Source organism: Halictus rubicundus, chromosome 1 (genome assembly GCF_050948215.1).
Source record: "Halictus rubicundus isolate RS-2024b chromosome 1, iyHalRubi1_principal, whole genome shotgun sequence".
Taxonomy (NCBI): Eukaryota; Metazoa; Arthropoda; class Insecta; order Hymenoptera; family Halictidae; genus Halictus; species Halictus rubicundus.
Window position 1 is genome coordinate 16,439,193 of NC_135149.1, and position 21,732 is coordinate 16,460,924.

Here is a 21,732-nt window from a genome sequence, read left to right on the forward strand (position 1 = left end):
CGAACATCATTCGACAACTTGTTAAAAAATTTGCAGAACCTCGAAATTTGTTTCGCTATCATCGTTCCTGTGGAAATCTAGCTCGTTTAAAGGCGCGCATAAATATTCCAGGAGTGCGCTTATCGTGGCGCAACCGTGGAATTGCATCTTAATGTCGATCAACAACCGAAACGACGCGCAACTCTCGATTCCGCGGCTTCGGTATCGCTCGACAAAGTTTCTTTATCGCACGAGAAGCCCGAGACCGTCGAATTAATGCGGATATCGCCGATAAGAGCGCAATAAACCGAGTCGCTCTTCGCGCTGCACTGGTGCCGTGGTGCAGCTGTTGCGTTTCTTAGTCCGGTCGTTACATCTGCGTCGATCGTAACGCAATTCCGTGGCCGTGCGATTCGTTGGCGTGACTTTGCGATCGCAGCGAACTCGGACACGACCGGTTCAAACGTTTCAAACAGCTGTGGCTTCCGTGACGATGCAACTTCTCTCTATCCAGTAACCTTTTCCCCCTTCGATCCTTTCGCTCCGAGTGATTGCAGTGACCGCGCGAGCAGGCGTTACCCTGGACAAATTTGTCGATCGTTGTCGTGTCTCGTCGTTTTCGCGATCCACGGAATATGTAGCGCAGTTCGATCTTGATGGAACTGATGGTTGCATCTCCATATATCGACAATTGAAAACGCAATTAAACCGCGGATGATTGTTCGGAGCTCGGCGGAACGAACGCCCCGCACGGGTAAAGAGGGCTCGATGGCACGCGACATCGCGAGAACGCCTCGGGAAACGGGCAATTACTCTCGCGAGCGAAACCGGAAGTCCTGACGGTCCCGCGGAGAGAAGACGCGCACGCGGAAACCACTCTCGAACGAGACCGCGAGAAACGTTTGTTTCATCTCGCGACCCGTTTCACGCTCCGCGTCTCCCGACCTTAATTTCCGAAAGTTCCACTACTTTTTGTTATCGTGCTCTCAAAATATCTCGGCTATTTTTTTCGAACGAGCTCTTCAGCGAGACTGGAACTACAGTGGACGCGTCCCTCGAGAGCGCTGTGCATAGAAACACGCTCGGCCGGAACACACCTATTCTTCCTTTGTCGAGGAGCCTAGCCGGGGTCCGTTTTGCGCGATACCTCACACCTACCGGTTCTGGACGATCGATAAAGGGAACGGAGAACCACGGATCGTTTGCTCGCCAACCCAGAAACGGATCGACGATTTTCGTCTCGAATTTCTCTGCTTCGCGAGTCTCGTGACACGTGTGAAACGCCTCTGAGATAGCGACACCAGCAAGTCGAACAATATTTGCAAACAAGTGAAACACGCTTCTGCATGTTGTATGCGCACCTTAACTTCGGTTACCTGTTGGCTGGTGACGTCAATCGAACGAAACGGATATAAACGGCGAGTATCAGCCTAAAAGCGTAGGAATTGATCGAGCGAATCTAGCGAAACAGCGTTCGCGTGTTCAGCGATGACGGAATAATCGCCCAGAGTGGAACGATCTACCGGAGTGTAATAATCCAGTGAATAAAATCAGAAATTAATTTGTCTATTTTCGATCTGGATCCTGTTCATTCTATCGAAGTGGGTTCTTAACGCTTCGGAGGCTGCCGAGGTTAAATTCTGTTATCGCTTCGTGTCTCGAGGGCCCCGGAATGGAATTAAAGGGATCTAAGTGGAATTTAATCGAACCAGAGGGTTCCATTAACGATAGCCAGTTCGACGGTTGCGGGATAGCTCTTGTTCTCCTTTCGCGGCATAACGATTCGATTAAAAGAACATCGAGGATTATCGGCGTAGCCGTGGCAACGCACACATCACCTCGCCCCATTGATTCGGCCGACGATCGAGAAACGGCGTGATCGCGTGAACGTGTTCCGTTTGTTCGATATTTATTCGTCGCTGCCACCGAACACCATCATCGGCCGGTGCGCTACTTAATGACGGGATAACGGGGAGCCGATTAACTGAACGAGATCGAGGGATACCCCTATTCACGTTTATCTGTTGTTGGGTTATTGGCCGAACAGGGGAAGAGAACCCCTTCCGACGAGGGCCCTCGATTTTATACTCTGATCGGTATCTGAGCGCGACGAACGTGAGTTCGCTTCACTGTAGGATCAGCTGTTCTAGCTGGTGTAATCGCTCTTATCACCTGCTTCCTCGCGGGGTAATTACAAAAACCGGACAAAAGACCTTACAGGCATCGAGTGCGTCGTATAGATTGCGTTCAATGAACGCGTTCTGTTCTCGTTTCAATTAAATCCAGATCTTAATTAATGTACTAGATCCATCGCCGCAAAAATTGAAATGCGCTTAACACTGAACCTACCGACACTTCTTGTATACCTATTCCTACCGTGCGCGGTCAAAATGGCCGGTCCTTAGAAAAAGTTATTGTTAATATAATTAAACGTAGACAATAGTCAATTTTGTTGCTGAATGAATTAGTAGATGAACAACTTCCATAAAATGACGATGCAAATTTATTTTTATATAATTTCAATTACGTAGAAAATACTGCGATGCTCTCTCCTCTGATTTACAAAATTGTACTGTGTCGGCCACCTTTGCGGTTTGGATGTATTTGCCATGAAACAGTATTATTAACCAGGCACGCGCGTAACTTGATAGCGTCTCATTCAATAAGGCGGCTCGTACATGTACATATATGGTACAAGAGTAAACGGCACGAACTTGTGCGACGACCTAATATATTGATTGTTTAAGTTTAGAAGAGTAAATACCATATTATCTCGTGCGGTCAAATTGACCGGCTGCGGTAGGTAGGACAGGCTACAAATATTTCTCGGAAAAGAAAAATAAAACGAGAAATAAATACTGAAAAATACATTGTATACATACTTTAAGAAAAGTCGTAAAAATAAATAGCGATGTGATCATGTTGTATGTACGAGATTGTACGCAAAGTTTAAAAAGGTCAATTTCCCCGGCCGTGGTGGGTTTAGTGTTAAACAGCATTGAACGAGATATCATTGGTAGATCATGCATGGCGAGTTAACTCGTCTCTCAGCGAACGGATCGAGCCCCGTTTAACCATCTATGGGCCGAATTTTTTTCTTAAATATAAACAAATTTATGCAACGGAAAATCAACAATTACAAATCATTATATGCAAATTGAAAAAGGTTTACCAGTTTAAACGATTCTATTATAATTAATTCACTTTGTAACTTTGAACGGCTTACAGTGTTTGCACTTCTGTGCATAAAAACTTAAGCGTGAAATTCTATAAAACAACTTGCACTTGGCATTAAGCATAGACGTACGTTGCATTTGGAATATTTTATTTTTGGAACTCCTTTACAACCTGGCTTTTTGCAGTGACCTCTGTTCGAAAAAATTGGCCACTATTTTTGACTGTCAAATAGGTTTTGAAAATAGGTCACAGGGGAGTAGGGTCGTTCGGGGTCTTCAGGGCAATTTCCTTTCCAAGGGCGATAACAATTATTATTCGTCTGGGATACTGATTGGCAAACAATTTTTTGTGGTCTTGAATTTTCCTCATCTGATGATGATTCAGTATTAAATTCATCGTCACTCTCAATAATATTTATGCGTCGTCGGGCAAATACTACTGGATGATCTTCATCGGACTCAGAATCTAGTAAAGAATCTTCGGATCTAGAACCGCTAATGCGTCTAATTCTAATTCCTCTTTTCTTTTTATATGATTTTGTATCCATGGTTATATACCGAAATCTGCCATAATGGCCCATTTTAACCTGAAAGTCACGTAATTGTATCATATACAAATAGTAACAAAATGGTTATTGAAATGCAAACAAATAAGTTGCTATTGCTTTTTTGTTGGTTTAGTAAACACCGACAGCAGCACAAATAATGTCAATTGCACAAGATGGTTCCGTTGGTTTCTATCTGCAGACAACTTGCGAGGCATTTACTTTGATATTTCAAGTTGATGATGCTGCGAACCGTCATCAATATTGTTATTGGTTATCTCAGAGACATTACATAATTAAGACGTATACGTCATCTTCTGAAAAAACTAAAATTATTTGGTAAAATGTCGCCGTATTAGCATGCGACGTGAAAGTTATGCGGGCCCATAGAGGGTTAAGCGAACAGGACTCTGGGCGTCGGGGTTTACGGATCGGACACCCCGCAAAAACCACCGGGCCGCTTAATACACGGATCAATCGCGATTCAACACGGCCATCGCCGTAAGAGGATCGTCGCCGCGTGCATAGTTGATTTTCCCCCCCGGGGGTTATTGTCGAATGGCCGAAACGGGGGGCGATTCCCCTCGGGGCACGACACCATGCGATTTCGTGCCCGCTCGCCGGATTAATATCTGGAACGTAACAGGTTCTTTTATGGTGACCCCTTCGCTCCCGCCTCCTCGTATAATTTATCGCATTCAAGTGGGCGTGCACACGGTCGCGCGACGCACTGGCAACCTGCGTCCCGAGTCGCTTTCCCTTTTTCGGAAATCCGGTTCCCCGCTTTCCTCCCCCGTGGACCGAACGAGGAAACAAAAGCTTGAATTCGCGAAAGCTTCTCGTATCCGCTTCTCCCTTCCCGAGCTCGCTCTTCCCGTAAAAATATTATGGGGACCCATAAGCAATTAATTATTTTGAAATCTGAAACAAACTTTGTAATAAATTCAAGTTTTTTTTCTTAATTTATTATATAATCTCCATCATTATCAAGGACAGTTTGCCATTTTTCCTGCAAATTTTCAATTTTTATTTCTTAAATAATGCTCCAGAGATCTGAAAAGATAATAGTCAGAGGGAGCAATATCCTGTGAGTACGGGGGGTGCGGTAAAACTTCCCATTGCAATTCTTTGATTTTTTCCTGAACGAGTTTCGCTGTATGAGGCCGGGCATTGTCAATTTTCAGTATTACACCTTTTCTGTGGACTAAAGATGCCCTCTTTTTCAATAGTTCTGAATACAGCCGTTATAATTGCTGACAATACAACTCAGCAGTAGCTGTTTCTCCAGGTTTCAACAACTCAAAGTGAATTATGCCACAACAGTCCCACCAAATTCACAGTAACACCTTTCTAAGTGATAAGCTAGGTTTAGGGGTTGATATTGCGGTTTGATTTGCAGAAAGCCATTGCTTGGAACGCTTTATGTTACCATAAAGAATCCATTTTTCATCTCCGGTAACGATTCTGCTAAGAAATGGATCTCTACGAAATCTGGATAGCAATGAAGTGCAAATTGATCGACGAATATTCTTGTTCGTCTCAGATAATATAATTGATGCGGTACCCATATTCCTTGCCTATATGCCTTTCCCATTTCATGTAGGTGCCTTGGTATAGTTCACCATGTGGACCTAAGAGTTCTCGATAATTCCTGTATAGTTAATTTTGGATCAGCTTCCACTAGAGATTTTAGGGTGTCATTATTAAATTCAACTGGTCGTCCACTTCGACGCCTGTCAGAGAGATCATAATCACCAGCAGCAAACGTTCTGAACCAACGTTGACACTTGTTGACCTTCAATACATCTCCATAAACATCGCAAATTTTCTTTGTTGTTACCGTTGCATTAAATCACCCATGAAAATGAAAAAGCAATGACGAATATGATCCTCGGAAGGTACGGACGCCGCTATTTTATTACAGGGTTGTAAATAAAAATTATACTTTTTAGAATATTTTGGGCACCGGCTGCTTTACCGAAAACTGTAAAAGAATACGTGTTTCCTCTTCAACGATCGGTACAGAACTAAAGGCAAAACAAATTCTTTGCAAATAATTGATTACTTATGGGTACCCCTAATATATAGGAAGCTCCCCAGATGGAATGAATCCACCCCATCGTCGCGAGGATTTTAATTACAACGCGCGAAAGTGACTTTCCACGACGATTTTTAATTGCGGACCTCGGACCGCGACGAAGTGAGATTCCGTCGGGACCGTACAGGGTGTCCCAGAAGTTTTCTCGCAATTAAAAAGGAGCGCAACTCGGTATTGTTTCGTATCGAGACTCCCGTTGCTTGGCTAATCATGACCCACTCTACTTCTAGCTGTCGGAGTTTTGTCTCGTTTCTGTCGTGAGGAACTTTGTCGCATTCGCGTTGCACGATTATTAAGATACCTTGTGCCAGTATCGGACGAGCTGCGTCACAGCGGATCAGTACCGAGCTAATGAATGTTAGTTAAGCGTGCCTCGGGGTGCAGCGATTGAAGCAACGTCGGTAGTAATTTATGAACGAAGATTGTTCTATTCTGGACCGGTCACGGAGCTGGTAATTGCGTTCGCAAGCTCTGCCAGCTTTTGTTCCGCCGTCTCTCGCGCACAACCACCTGTGAACCGTAGTAATTGTATCGTCAATCTTCGAACCGCCTCTGCGTTCGCGTTGAATTTTAAGCAACCGCCTGGACAATCCATCATTCGAGCTCTCTGGTAAAAGCGACACCGATTGCTCACTGTCCGTGTGCACGGTAAATATTTAAACAATGTTGGCACACGCAATGTTGATCCCATCAACCGGCGACAACTAGGAGCAAAAGCGTCGCAGTGTCTCATTCATAACGACCGATCATCGCCGAGAGGAACCGCAATCGCTCGTCGCACGCAACTTGGAAATGACACCGGCAATCGTGTCACCGTTGTTGTTCCCCGCATCGATGACTCACGGTGACGCATAGAGAACGTTCATTCATTTTTCCGTAAGTCGTAGACGCGGAATATGCGTTTCGCCTTGGTCCCTCGGCGACCGTCCGTTCTCTCGTTCGTTCAGCTGGAAATTTCAGACTAATCCCGCCGTATCTCCGCGATCCGAGCCGAATTGTTTTGATTGCTTTCTACGGCGTTCTATCGGGGGGAACCGGAGCTCTGAAAATTCGTGCTCTTCCGCTCGAGTTTCGGTTGATATTCGCTCGTTGTCACGATTCTGGGTCGCGAACGCGAGCCCACGCTCAATTTATGCACGTTCCTATCAGAGGCTGGAAGCCGGCTCCAATTGACTCTAATTTTTCGAGTATGCCCATTAAAATGATTCCCCGGGAAACGGTCTGGCCGCTAGCGGACCGAACAACGACAATTAGATAGCAAATGAGATAGCAATTAAAATCGCGACCATGTTCTCCGATGCATCCGGGCTCTTCGCTCTCCGGGTCTTCCCCGAAAATACCTTGGTCGCAGAAAGGTAAAAATAAATACTCGCAAGCCACCGCATTCCCCGACCGATTTACCAAATGGGACTGACCCCGAACGTCTCGACCCTTCCTCCCGAATAAATGCGGATTTATCTCTTCCCACCGCCCACGCCTACCGCAGGAATTTATGCGCCGCCATTGGGAATCAAAGTCCACCGATGGCGAATTTATTCGACGATTCTGCGAATCCCGAGGGGAGGGGGGTCGTTCCGCTCCTAGCCATGTTTTTAGCGTCGATAAAAATCGTATAAACGCAATCCACGCTCGGAAGGAATCGTTGTATTTTTATGCTGCAGGACATCTTGCGTGTCGGGGAACTGCGAGTATACAATAGATTCGCTGCTGGCAGTATCGAAATTAAATTTTCAATGAACAGTATATTGTAATAATGGGTGAAAAATCAAATGTATGGGGACCCCCCAGACTTTACAATACCGGTTACTGTTTAAACGAAGTTTGTGGGTGTGAAAGAGAATTTTTTTCCTGTCATTGACAAAATTCGCACTTGGGATGCAAATGGCGACGCGCAAGGTCTCCGCGCGCCATTTTATCGCGACGGATGACCGTCCCCGTGGTCTCCGAGCAGATAACGCGGTCCCCGGCTTGTTACGCGCTATATATAAGCAATTTTCAATTCCCGTGACAAGCTGTTGTCACGGTCTCCTGCTCGGCCAGCTCGTAAGATGAGTTTACCCATCGGTGGACGCCGGACGAGCGGAAATTCCATGGCCGAGGTGAAAGTCCGCTAATGAATTCGCCGGAATCGCTACGGAGAGGAGAGCTACGGTCTCGTTTCCGCGTTTTGTGCCCTGGAAAGTCGCTCGCCCGCAGCGGAAGCGTTTAATTCTCCGTTTGGGAAGATTAGCAGTCCTGTAGGCTCTGAAGATTGATCCAACCGGTCGTCGGCGTCGGCGTCGGCGTCGGTTGCTTCTGCCTCTTATCGCGGCGTCCGCTCGGAATTGTTATTCCCGGCGCGCCTCGAAACAATGCTTGCGATTTCCGCGCGTGTTGCTTCATTAGAATCATTTAGGCGGCGTTGCCGGACGCTGGCGAGCCTCTCGCGATCGCCATAAACTCGACTGAATTGAAGCTAGACTCGAGGTAAAACCGGTGCCACGCGGTGGATTTTACCGATTCTCTCTTCGACGCTTTCGCGAATCAATAAATCGCACACGTATCGTGAGATAGGTTTTGTGCAATTACTTCGTCTCTGTCCAAGGTGCCCGATGCTATTAATTTAGCATCGAGAGAAGGCAGACGCGATTATCGCGGCGGGACTTTCCCTCTTGTTTCGTAGCGATCGCGGCGCGCATAGTTCGGCGACGGAAAACGGTGAACGGGCTCTCGGACTTTCTCGGCGGGTCGACCGGGGGGATCGATTAATCCCGACACGGACGAAAACAGGGGGAAAAAAGCGGTTCTGAAAGCGGTCTACCGGGGACCGGCCCCGTCGGTTCTCCTAATTTAGCTGACACAATTTTTCCCGGTCGGTCGTCGCGACGCCGCGCGTTTCCCTTTTCGTCGTCGTCGTTGTCGTCGTCGTCGTCGTCGGCGCGACTCTTGGGCAGAGAGGCGCGCGGGCTCGAGAGCGTATGGTTCAAATGTCAGGCTGCTTTATTTTCGTTTATATATAGAAACGAGAGAGTTCAGCCGGTGTCACTTACCCCTGGCGGCGGCTACCGCGACGCTCTCTCGGCCCCCCGATCATTTCCGAAAAAGAAGGACCGCGCGTTGCCGGCGTCTCGACGAAAGCTTCGTCGCGCTTTCTTTCAATCGGATCTTCAAGAAAATCGCGGGAGGGACCATTAGTTTTTCACCGGGGAATTTAAAGCTGTCGAGAATCTCGCCGCGACGACAGCGATCCTTCTATATTTAATTCCGAACCGACGCTGCCACCGCGCAACTCAATTTCCTTCCACCCTCTCGAGACTTCTGCGTTCGATCTATTTCTCTGTCGCTTAATAAATTGTAAACCAAGCACAGCGAGTCCATTGAGTGAAAAGGGTGGTCTTTCTATCCTTCCATTTATCAAACCTTGTCTTTTATATACAATTTATATACATTGCAACACGAGCATTCCCGGATTGAGAAATCGATGTACGAAGATCCCGGATCACGCGTGTAAACGATCTGACTAGGGTGCGGGGAATGTAGGCTCGCTGAACAAACGCGCAACCGGAAGATTGTCTTAATGCCGGTATTTAAACCGTGTCGCGGTGGCAGTGGCTCTCTATTTTAGGCTCGTCTCCCCCTCGATTTACCGTTCATTTCGTAACTCAATATACTTTGCGACCTCTCTGAGACCACGGCCGTTAGGGTAGAATTACCTAGGGCAGCGAGTGTCCTCTTCCGAGAGAGTCACGTACACGCCGCCGCTTCGTCGAGCCTAAGAAACGATCCGAACGATCCGAAGCCGATTAATAAAGATCTAAGAGACACGGCGAATATTTCACACGGAGCTCGTCTATAAGCGATCGGTCACGGTGATTTGCTGCGTAATGAGTCTCAATTAAGGAGGATTGATCGAACTGCATTGTGCTCGGCCGAGAGAGAATATTCTTCCGGCACGGGGCACGCGATCGTCGCCACTCTCTTGACAATTAACTGCACCGGCAAGCCAGGCTGACACCTGTGACTCGCAGATTCTCCCAGAGACGGCTTTCTGCTCGCAGACTTCCCGTTTCCTTCTTTGTACCAGGCTCGACGCAACCTCGGAATTAATCTTCCGCGAGCACATATTTTCCTTGCTTTATTATCCGGCTACGCGTTGCCCGTTACTAGACAGTGGATTTTATGCGTTTATACCTGGAATGAGTAAAACTGTAAGAGCATTTGTAGCATTTACATATTCTGTTGCAATATTTCCAAGTTATTACAATTAGTAAAGAAATTAATGTCCGTGTAGCTCCAGTAGAATTTTGCATAAAGATCCGCAGATGTTACGGTAGTTTATTTCACGAGACCCGGATCGGAAAGTGAACAGTTGACAACAGCGATCGTTCCTTCGACTCGTCTAGCTCGTTTAGCTTCTAATGAAGTTGTGTCACCGTTAGCTTCTAATAAAGTGAACCGAGTCCGATCCGCCGGAGTCTATTCAATTTCGAAGTTCGCCTGCTTATGGCAGGGAAAATAAGTCCTGATTGGAAACGGGTTCTCGCGGTCGAGTGTCCACCTTGCTGAATGAAAGAAGGATGGAGTAGGAGGGAAACGATAGAGCTCTCGACGTCGGAGAGCAAGGAACTCGGAAGACGGCTTGGCATGCCTGATAAGTTAGTATCTCCTTCGGCGGACACGCGATCCGCACGGTAATGCGCCTACAGGCTTTTCCATTTACAGGAGAACAGCACGTCCGTGATACCGCGAATCGCGCTCGTAATTAAATGCAACTCGAGTTCCGACTTTGTCGCGCGAATCGCTGACTTCGGGGAAACGATCCCCGACGCGAAACTCCACGCTCGGATTCATTACAATATTTGCGGACTCGGTAGCCTGTCGAACACGTTGCTGACCTAAGCGCTGACTCGTTTGATAGCTTATCTTTCGTCCGACAGCCGAGTCATTAGTCGGCCGCAACGAGATAAAGCCAGGTGTTCGCTGCGCAGCGTTGATCGCGCGTTTCCTTGAAACAACCGGTACCCTCTCGACACAATGGAGAATGTACTTGCTCGGTCGTAGTACTCCGTTATTCACCTCGGTTTGTGAATGAACGCGGTATCGAACGAGCGGTTATTAGCGCTGCGTGCGTATCTACTACACCTTGTATACGATCGTTTTCGTTCGAGTAAATTAATTCCGAAGCCTCCAGATTATTAACACACTCGCACCCCCCGGGGCCATTTCTGATAATCGGAGAACGAATTCGCAAGAATGAACAAAGTTACACTATTTTATGTGAACTGCTTCCATTTTTTAATCCATATGTTTAAGCATTAAAACATCTTTTGGAGCATATCTGGGAATAAATTGAATTATTTATTTATTTATTATTTATTTCTGTTGATTTACTTGAAGATAAAAGTTTGAACGCATACAGTGGCGAGCAAAAGTGTAAACACACTTCGCTAGTTTTACACAAAACGTGATAATACAATCTATTTTTCAATTGAATGATAAAGCTTAGGTAATAATAATTATATGGTGAATGTGATAAACAAAACATAACAGTTTATGTTAGATAATATTAACAATATATATAATATTTTACAAAAATAAGGATTTGAAGCAATGTTTACAGTTTTGCACGTATCATCAGAAATGGTTAAGATAGTACACAAATGCTAGGGAAATGAAATCGTCAACAAACACTGATAGCCAACTGTAGTAAGACACGTTTAGACTGGTGTTTACACAGTTTTTCTCCTATTTAAAAGTTAGATGACACGCGTAAGTCAAAATGAAACCACTTAGTGCAGATGAAAGAAACAGTATCATTTCATTGTGCGATAAAGGTTTTTCACTACGGAAAATTGCAGTAAAATGTGGTGTAAGTCATTCGATGGTTGCGAGAACAAAGAAAACCTATGGTAGTGTGTCAACTTCTTTAAGAAATGGTACATCGCAACTTGCATATCGTCTTCGGTCTGAAAGTCATAAAACTCCAAAAATCGTGGTTCAAGACGTTGGAGTAAATGCAAGTGAATGGACCACTCACCGCTCCTCAAAGAAAATCGGGTTAAAAGCGAAGGAAAAGAAACGCAAACCAGCTCTTTCAGACAAAAATATTAAACTACGAAAAAAATTTGCTCATACATACAAAGAGTGGAAACAGGAGATTGGAAAAGAGTTATATGGTCTGACGAAACAAAAATTAATAGATTTGAATCTGATGAAATCTGTCTTTGAATCTGTCTTGGTATTGGACTTCATGGGAAAATAGTAATGAAGCAAGTAGCATAAAACAAACTATGAAGTTCGGAGGTGGCTCAATTATGTGTTAGGGTTGTTTTACTCATAAGGGTGTTGATCCGTTAGTTCGGATAGAAGGTATCATGTGCAAAGAGCATTATTTAAATATTTTGCAAAATAATTTACCTTCTGTTGTTAATTCTATTGAATTTGCTGAAGACGAAGTAGTATTTCAACAAGACGGGAACCCTAAGCATACTGCAAAAATAGTAAAAACCTGGATAGGAAATCAAAAGTTTTCTGTGATGAAGTGGCGAGCACAAAGTCCAGATATTTGAACCCAATCGAAAATTTGTGGTCAATTGTGAAAAGAAGGCTAGCAAAATATGACAATCCACCCTCAGGTGTTCATGAATTGTGGAAAAGGACAGAACAAGAATTGTACAACATTGAGCCGGAAATGATTAAAAATTTAGTAGATAGTATGCCACGCAGGTTAGAAGCAGCACAAGAAAGTAAAGAAAAATGGACAAAATATTAATTTAAAGCTTTATTTATAAAGTGCAAAACTGTAAAAATTGTCTTCAACCCCTATTTTCGATAAATATTCCGTATATTGTTAATATTCACGAAAATAAACTGTTGTGTTTTGTTTATGCTATTCACTTTGTAATTATTAGTACCTGATCTTTATCATTCAGTTGAAAAATAGGTTGTATTATCACATTTTATGTAAAACTAGCTGAAGTGTTTTTACACTTTTGCTCGTCACTGTATATGTAGGTCACATCCGGTGCGAATCTGTTGAGAAATTGATCTTCGAGATTTTCTGCAACCCCCAGGAAGATTTCATTAGCGCGGACGGGTTTCCATCGCGACATCCTGGTGGAGGATGATTATAGCTTCGCTGTCATCCGAGGAACAAGCTGCAGCCGCCGAGGGCGCAGCCCGTTCAAAAGAGCACTTTGAACATTGCCCCGTGTAATTTTCCGCGTCCGTCCAGCTGCGCCCTTAGAAAAGGGGGTCTCTCTCTCAGTCTCCTCGTCGCGCGACCGCGCCATATTGCATTTGAATTCATAGCTGCGCGCTTTCTGCATTCCCAGACGGCGGCTCTTGTTCCACGCTAGTCATGCGTGCGCGACGCCGGCTTTATTTATGTCGTTCGGGGAGTTTTTCGGTGACCGGGATGCATTCGTTTCGGATCAAACGTGCTCGCGAAGAATTTTTACGAGTTGCACGCGCCTCCATCGCGCGACGATCGAGAACGAAGCATCGCGATCGCGAATGATCCTTGGGAACTATATCGTTGTCCCCATCCTTCCGAAACCATTCTCGCTCTATTTCCGTGCACGAGGAAACGGCTGGCAGTGATTTACGCGCTCGGTAATTGAAACCGACAAGGCCTACACCGTGTCACGGCTGGGGAGAAAGGGTTCCTCGCGGAAGAGCATCCCTAGTTTACGCTGTCGGTTTGGGGAATGTCGACGCTGGCGTTAACGACGTCCCTGTCAACCACCCGTCTCCGGAACTGGAACTTCCATGGGCAAATATTTAACTTCTCAAACTACTCTGCACCGTGGGTATGGTCAACATGCTGATATTACTGCGAAGACAACTCTGCGGAAAATTCTTAGCGCATCTTCCTAACTTCTACAGTTCATTCCAGTCTCCGTGGTCTTAGCAACTTCTACCGTTTCGTTCCAACTAATTGAATAGGCGTCTCGAGGATAATTCTTTACTCAATGCAATCACGAAATAATCGAATAAACTAGTGAATGAAATGTTCACTTTTTAAAGTGGAAGAAGGACGAATGTTACACCAGATTTCCACCAAATTTCAAGAAGTGTAACATACGTCCTTTCACAGGTCAGCCGTGTTCAATTATTTGTGCATTTTCGAACGGGTCAACCGTCGTCCTCGGTTAGAGATCTTCGATGTAGTCGCGCAAAGGGTTAACTCCGAGTTCGCAGAGGTTTCAGCAGCGTATCGGAATGTCTGCGAAGGTTCTCAGGGCAGGCGGAGAAGTTCGCGAGGCACTAGGAGCCGACTATTACGCGGGTCATAAAAGCGGCCGCGTGAGCAGCGACTGAAAAGAGCACGCGCCGCGGTTGTTAACCCTTCGATCTCCTCCGGCGCTACTTTGCCGCTCTTACGAACGTGAAATCGAAAATACAAGCCTCTCTTTCGACAGCCGGGCTGCCGTGGAAGACACGCGCGTGCCTGACACGTGTTCCACCCGGCAACCCCGATTTTTCCGCCCCTCTTCCGCCGTTAATGCCACCGATTGCCAGCACGCGCGCGAGTTTCTCTTCTTCTCCGCCCGCTGTTCGCCGGATTACCACCATCGGACGTTCTCCATTGTCCGAACGGCTTTGTTGGTACCGTGAAAGGGTAGCTTTCCAAAGATTATAGGGTGGTTTGCCAGAGAAATTCGTACTCCGACGGGGGTTGAACCAGCGCTCGACGCGTCTGCAGCGTTACGGACTCTTCTACTGAATTTGCTGCGTTGATATTCCTCCAGTCCATTTATTATTGGAATACGGAGTATGATGATTGCGACACCTATGGGATAATCAGAGTATCGATCGGTAATTAGGATAGCGTCACCTATTATTCCAATCCGTTTTTGTGTTAAGGGTTAAAACGAGATTGTAGAGGCATTGTTTCGCGAATCTTCTTCTCTCGGCGTTCCGACGAAACCGACTGGTAATGTACGGTTGATTTACGATCGGACTGCAATTGGACAAAATGCAGATACGAAAAAATACACAAACGTTGGAGAAACTCCCCATTCCCTTGAGGAATGAGTGGCTCGGGCCAAGGAGGAGAGGAAGCGAGCGACTCGTGCGCTTTCGTGTGGTTTTTTGAGTGCTCCCGAAATATCCTCGTGCCCTCGGCAGCTCGAGGGAGATAAAGTGAGAGAGAGAGAGAGAGAGAGAGGACAGAGAGGGAGAGAGTGCGCCGGTGGCGTGGACGAGAGAGAGACGAGATGGGAATGCCAGTCTTCGGTAACTAGTCATCCTAGCAACGTGGCTTCGCGAGTTCTTGCCGGTGACAAAGGTCGCCGAGAGAAGAAGAAGAAGAAGAAGAAGAAGAAGAAGAAGTAGTAGTCTTTGTGCGATCGGAGCACGACACGTGCTCGTGGTCACGCGTTGTGCTCGATCTTCTTCGCGGAAGATCGCGGAATCTGCGAGGCTCGAAGTGGTGTTTTAGAGAGGTTCCAAGTTTTCTCGAGAAAAGTTCGATTTCATTGGTCTCTCGTAGAAACGGTGGTGGCTGAGATAAATGGGCGATCTAGAGATCCAGCCGAGATAGCGAATCGATAAGCCGGTATCATCCCTTGGGATTGGAAAAGCGGTCGAAAGGATGCCTCTGAAGATCGAGAGCGGCACCTACACGGTGAATCCGGTGGCGAAAAAGAACGTTTCGAAGTTCTTGCTTTGGAAACACTGGCGTAGGAGGTATGGTTAGCGATGATCGGGTGTCCTGTTCTCCCGGTCTCCGACTTTCCAGTTTGTGTGCACGTGTTTTTGCGATCGGTTCGACCTCCTATCGGGCCGAGATTAACGCACCGTGAAAACCTTCTTTTATAATCGGACGCGGAGAGAGCAAATCCTCGCGAACGCACCGAGCCGTTTCTTTCCGTCACGGAACGGTTTCACTGGTCCGCAAGATATCGCCTTTCCCGGGACGGTTTCCAGCGCGCCGGGGCCGGTCATTACAGCACGCGGTTAATGACGTTCAATTGGCATTCAGGAACGCGACGATAACGAGTGTCCGACCACAATGCGCGAACCACGATCCACGGACACGCAACGGCGTTGGTTGACATTTTCTCCAGAGGCCCATCGCCCCATTATTCATTCTCCCACGCGTTCACGCTGATCGTTGCCGCGATCGAGCATGATACTCCGATCACCTTGCACTCTCTTCTCATACCACCGCTTGGTTGCACGCAACGCTCCTCTTCATCCTCGAAATCTGCGAATCTGCACTAGGCTGCACCTTGCTTCACGAGCAAATAGAACCTTGTAGCCCGAAACTGAAATGCGCTCGAAACATGTGACATGTCGTGTACGATACCCGAGTGTGTAACTAACAGTCTAACCGGAATGATGCTGCCCCCTGCTGAGTCTTCGAAATCGATAACGCAATCGGTAGATCTATGTATGTACACATTAAAGTAAAATGTTCAGTGCCGTATCAATAATTGGGCTACGGATCTTTATGCAAAGATACATTTTTCTGTGCGGTAGTTTCTGTAGTTCAAAGAGAATCGTACACGCTATAAATGCGTAGAATCCGCGCTCTATCGATCAAATCTCGAACGCTTTCCACGAGGGGCAGCGCAATTGGAAGCAAGTAAAATAATCACTGTAACAAACCATAGCTCTCCAGGTGCTCGAACAATTCGAATGAAAATAATTTTCCGAGCACCCGGACGGCATCTATACTAACAGCATCGTTTGTGAAAATTGTAAATTGTCCGACTGTCATGTGACCAAATTAATTAACTTATCGGAGGGGGACAGGATCGATCGATCTGCTCGACGACGATGCCGATTCTTCTCTGCGCACGAATATCACCTCACGTCCCCCGTAATGCATGCGATTATTCTTGAAAAGGGGACAGAGATGGAGAGAGTGAGTTGCACTGGACCGATGCACCGATGCACCGATGCACCGGATTGCACGCTGCCTTGTGATTGCGCGCAGCCGACTCGAACTTCGCGCGGGTCGCTCCCACGATCGGCTCGTAAACAATTGTTCGAGGCGATCGGGGAGGCAATTAGAAACCTGCGATCAGCCACGGTGACGTTAACATTGCTGTTGAGGACGTCTTTATTTTGCGAAATGAGTTGGACAAGCCTTGAGAAATAAATCTTTGAATCTTAGTTCAGTAAAAATGATAATTGAGGACATCTGTGCAGGAGGATTGAATAAAGTTTGCTTGGACTCCTGGATCTCGCGAGGTTTCATTTCCGTTGCTGGTCGCAGGCGCATCAAGGCGTCTAACAATGTTAGCTTCTCGAGAACAGAGAACGTGGAAGCCCGGCGCTGTGTACTAACAGACGGTGAATTTATTACGTCCGTCTGATCCGCGCTCTCCGTCCAATCGTAAAATTAGATCCCCGGAGGATGGATCGGTCCACGGTTGCTCGCTTCGTAAAGCCCGCAACGGGGCCAACGCTTTTGTTCCGTGAGTCGCATCGAAACAAGTGTTTGCTCGGTCACCGACGCGATTACGGCTCTCTCGGGGAGCGCTTAATTACCTCGCTCGATCTTTCCGCGTGTTTTCTCACGCATAAATTCAACAAGCTTCACCGGGAAGCATCGTCGACACCGGTAAATTTTCCTGGACAATCGACAAATCTACGTAACACCGCCGGAGAAAAACCGAGGTCCTTTCGCCGGCGATTAAAAAGCCACGTGAAAGCGGATAACGCGAGATCATGGCGCCAGCTTCCAATTAATATCCGCGAAGCGCTCGAGGAGGTTCGCTAAGAAACCGATCCATCGTTTCCGTCAGCTAAAAGGGTACAAAACCTGCCGATTCGCTCCGCTTTCCCGTGGCTCGCGTTTGCACGCCGTCGATCATTTGTCTCGATCAAGGAGACAAACGATCGGCGCTGCGCACCATCGTTCCCTGGATCTCGAGAACCTCGATATGGTCGTTGGTGTGGACTCGCAGGATCCTGTGCGGTTGCAATGCTTCTGTCTCTTCTTTAATCCATTCGCATCGCAAGAAAGGATGAAAAATCTTCGCGATTCCAACTGCTAGATTAGGCCACTTAGCTTCTCAAAAAAGCTGTAATCGTTTGGTCCAATTAAAACGAAGTTATTCCGTTTGTATACGCTGATGGTGCGAATGGGTTAACCCTAAGCAGAGTAGCTAAATTTCTCGCACAATCAAATAAAATCGAATTCAAATGACCTGTGTCCGCACAACGATCTGCAGTCCACCGACGATGACGTTAGACGTGCCTCGAGGATGATGGATTCTGCGCAAGGTCCGCGCAGAGTCGATCATTCTTGTTTGAAAGGAGGCGACAGTGATGGGCGACGTGAGTGTATGGTAGAGGAGGAGAAAAACGCGGAACAAAAGAACGAAAAAATCAACAGTGTGCACGAGGACCGCGGAGAGGAGGATCGTCGACGAGCCAGCGGGCAAACACGCGGTGGCGGCGAGGTAGCGGGCTTGGAGGACGTCGGCGACTCCTGCGCCGCGACGCTGACGCCGTCGGTCCCAGGCGCCGGCGGCATCAGGTCGAATCGCCGCACCAGGCCGCTCTCCCTCGCGGTGCAACCTCTAAATTACCGTCGGCTCGATCCGGATCCGAAAATCAGCATCAGCATCGTGACCAGCCTCCATCCTAACATGACTAGCCAGGAGAGCATCGGCAGCTGCAGCCTGGACGTCGACCAGTCCGCGTCCGACCGATCAGGTTGGCTATCCCTCGATGTATAGCGTTTTATAGGACCACCTAGGATCCCCTAGGACCGAGCTGGAAACGGAGCTTTCGGACGCAAGCTTGGGAAAACTGCTTTATCATTTCGCAGGGTGTCTAGCGTAGATCATTCCGATTCTCACACGCTTCAATGCAACGTGGAATTATAGGCCAACCTTGCGAGTTCTACGTGTCCTTGTCGGAAGCGCTCGTGATCATAACGCGTCCCGCTTTGATAATGTTCCCCGTTGAACTATGTCCTGGTTAGAGCGTAGACTTCTCTGTCAGAGGTAGCGACCGATGCGGTGGGTGAGCTAAAAGAAGCATCGGGAATCGGTGTTTCGAGAGCAATCATTCGATATTTCTGTGGTGGTCGTGGCGGTATGACCTTGCACTTGACCCGGCGGAGGCCTTGTTCGCTGAGCCGACGATCTTGGAGCGTCCAAGGTCCCCCTTGGATTCCTCCGCCGTCTTCTGCGGGGACCGTTCCTTTTTCTTCGGCGTGTCTCTCTCACTTGGTGACGATCGAATTTAGATCGCGAGCGGACGCAGCAACGAGAGGGCAGAGCAGAGCAGAGCAGATCAGGGCAGGGCAGTGCAGTGCACGGGGCTTCTTTTCTATCGGCGGTGCCAAGAAGACGAGGAGGAGACTAGTTTGTCTCTTTCGCGGCTCGGCTCGGCTCGGCTCGGCTCAACGCGACATCGGCCAGCCTCTCTCGCCGTTCCAGGGTTATTCCTGTGTCGCGTTTCGAACGCGCACGTTATCGATCCTTGCCGCAGACTTCTCTCCGCCGCGAACGCTTCCGATCTCTCCCTGTCTCGCGTCAAGAAGGGTCTTCTTCGCCGATCTCTCGATCCTTCGATCTTTCATCCACGGGATTTACGCCGGTGGGGACCACATTCGGTTCGGGAATCCGGGTCACTGGGCCAGAGGAGTGCGCCGCCGAAGAGTTCGCGAGTTCGAGAGAACACCGCAGTTGCGTGTTATCGAGCATTCTCCTCGAACTCGAGCATATTCTGCCGCCGCGCCGGCGATAGGCGCGAACGATTCCAGAGACATCGGGGCCAACCGAGGATTTTCCTTTGCAGAGAACACCATAGACTCCGTCTCGAAGAAGACTCTGCACAGTCTGAACCTTTCCTGCAACGGCGACTCGGCCCCGTCGACCGACAACCTAGCGAACGGCAGCAGCGAGACGCTGCAAAAGTCCCATCTGACGCCCGATGAGAAGTTGAACGTCAGCAATGGTCATCGAAACAGCCCCGAGCCGGAACAGCTGACAGTGAAGAAACCGAGCTACTTGGGCCTGGCCTGCAGCATCAGCGGTTACTCGGGGATCAATCGGTACGACAGCAAGCTGAGGGACGGGTTTCGATCGAGGGACAGCAGTCCTGGGACTAGGCTGATCACGAGGGACACCAGCCCGGCGGGTTTCAGGTAAAAACCTTCCACCGAGCCTGTCCGATCTCTGTCACAGGCAAAACTCTGGCTTCTCCGCTCCGCTAGTTCAAACAGATGTTTATCTAGTCCGTTTTACGGTGTTACTAATCCTTAGCACTCTAATGGCTACTCTAAAAATTGCCATACTATTACTTGAAACAATGTTTACATTGCTGTGCTCGTGTCCAAGAAGTTGCTAAAAATTTCAATGTTAATTTAAGGCCCACTTGCATAGTTGTTTCAGTAAATAATAAATAAATACTTTCTAGCTGCTGGTAAAGAATAGTTTCCGACGGCAGAGTGTTAGACTATTGGACGTTTTTCCAATAAAAGTAGAAAGTCAAGTCCTGTTTGTAGTTGAAGGAACAAGGGTGTAAAACGTTACAGATCAAACGAGAATCTCATCGTGCCAGGGCACCCCTATCCCAAGAGTCAGTCGATCTCTCCGCTAGCGATGGATAGGCAGAACGGTTTCTCGAACGGTCTGAAGGAGGAGTGCAAGGTGGACGCGTACAGGGAGTCCAGGAGCTCCATCAGCATATGCCAAGGCTACTCGGAGGTCGACAAAGGTGTCATGCAATCGACTTTCGGCGACCTGAGCCCGATTCGACCGAACACCCCCGCGAAACGCAGCTCGGGTGTCTCGCAGATAATGTCCTGCAGTCAGCAGAACAAATCGTTCGCCTCGCACTTCTCTGAATCCTCTCCGAAGCCAGCTACCGGAAACCGTGAGTATCCCAATTAACCCCTTTGCGGTGCGAGTTCATTAAACGAAAAGTAATTGTGGTCTCTGCAGTTTCGAACGCCTCGTTCAGCGACACGAGTATACCGAACGGCTCCTCGGTGGACATGGAGAACCAGGTGCTGAACACTTCGTCGAGCAGCGAGAAATCGTTCATCCAGCAACGGGTGGAGCGGCTGTACGGGCCCGGAGCGCTCGCGCAGGGCTTCTTCTTCAAGCGCAGCACAAGCAGATTGAGCGCCAGCGAGACCAGCTTCAACAAGTCGTGCAACAATAACGACGTGTCGACGGACAACGCGAACACCGAGGAGTCGCTGAAGAACTTACCGGTGCTGAGACATCTGCGACCTGAATTCCGGGCACAGTTGCCGGTGGTCAGTCCCAGGAGACCCACGGACGGCTCGGAGCAAATTCTGAAACCCTTACAGAGGTAATCTACATTAAACTATCAAAAGAAACCGGATTCCCTGACGCAGGACTCTAATTTTGCTTGGCTACAGGGTAACACCGGTATCCAGGAAGACGGACCAGAAACCAAAAACACCCGCGCCGGCGAACATAGACGGCAGCGTCGCCGATACCAAGTCCCAGAAGCTGAGTTCCAGCGTGGCCAGTATCCCTGACCAGCAACCAGCCGCTCCGAAAGTGGTCCTGCCTGTTCTAGAGCCCAGCGCCAGCTCGACGAACGTGGCGAAACAGGCTCAAGAGGCTGAGAAGGCTGAGGAGAAGGATGGACACTATTTCATAAAGGTATATAGTGTACCTGGAGAAGCGTGAACGAGGATCGATTAGCTGACCGGTCTTGAAAATGGTTTCAGTTGCTGAAACAAGAGACAGATAGGCTTCTCTTGCTTGCTGCATCGGCGGAAGCGGAGCTGGCCAACAGCGATACTGTTGCACTTCCGGAAGAGGCAGCCGGTAAGCTGCGCTCAGCTGCTGGCAAGGCCAGGCTGCTCGCGTCGCAGAAGATGCAACAGTTCGAGGGACTCTGCCAGAAGAACATTGTGAGTACCTTAGCCGTGAATTCAGAATGATGAATCAACACTTATCTACCGCGATCCTATTAATAGACTTCCGAGTGACTGTACTGT

At 48.0% G+C, this 21,732-nt stretch overlaps 1 protein-coding gene across 2 annotated transcripts in view; it reads left to right on the forward strand.

The window, feature by feature from the left end:
* Positions 1–21,732, forward strand: part of LOC143355285 (uncharacterized) — a 43,229-nt gene that overhangs the window by 15,626 nt on the left and 5,871 nt on the right. For both annotated transcript variants that reach the window (XM_076789995.1, XM_076790003.1), the window contains exons 7-12: positions 18,133–18,455; positions 19,548–19,896; positions 20,287–20,627; positions 20,696–21,071; positions 21,142–21,391; positions 21,460–21,645. In XM_076789995.1, the coding sequence (XP_076646110.1) occupies positions 18,133–18,455; positions 19,548–19,896; positions 20,287–20,627; positions 20,696–21,071; positions 21,142–21,391; positions 21,460–21,645 (1,825 nt within the window). The remainder of the gene's footprint in view (positions 1–18,132; positions 18,456–19,547; positions 19,897–20,286; positions 20,628–20,695; positions 21,072–21,141; positions 21,392–21,459; positions 21,646–21,732) is intronic.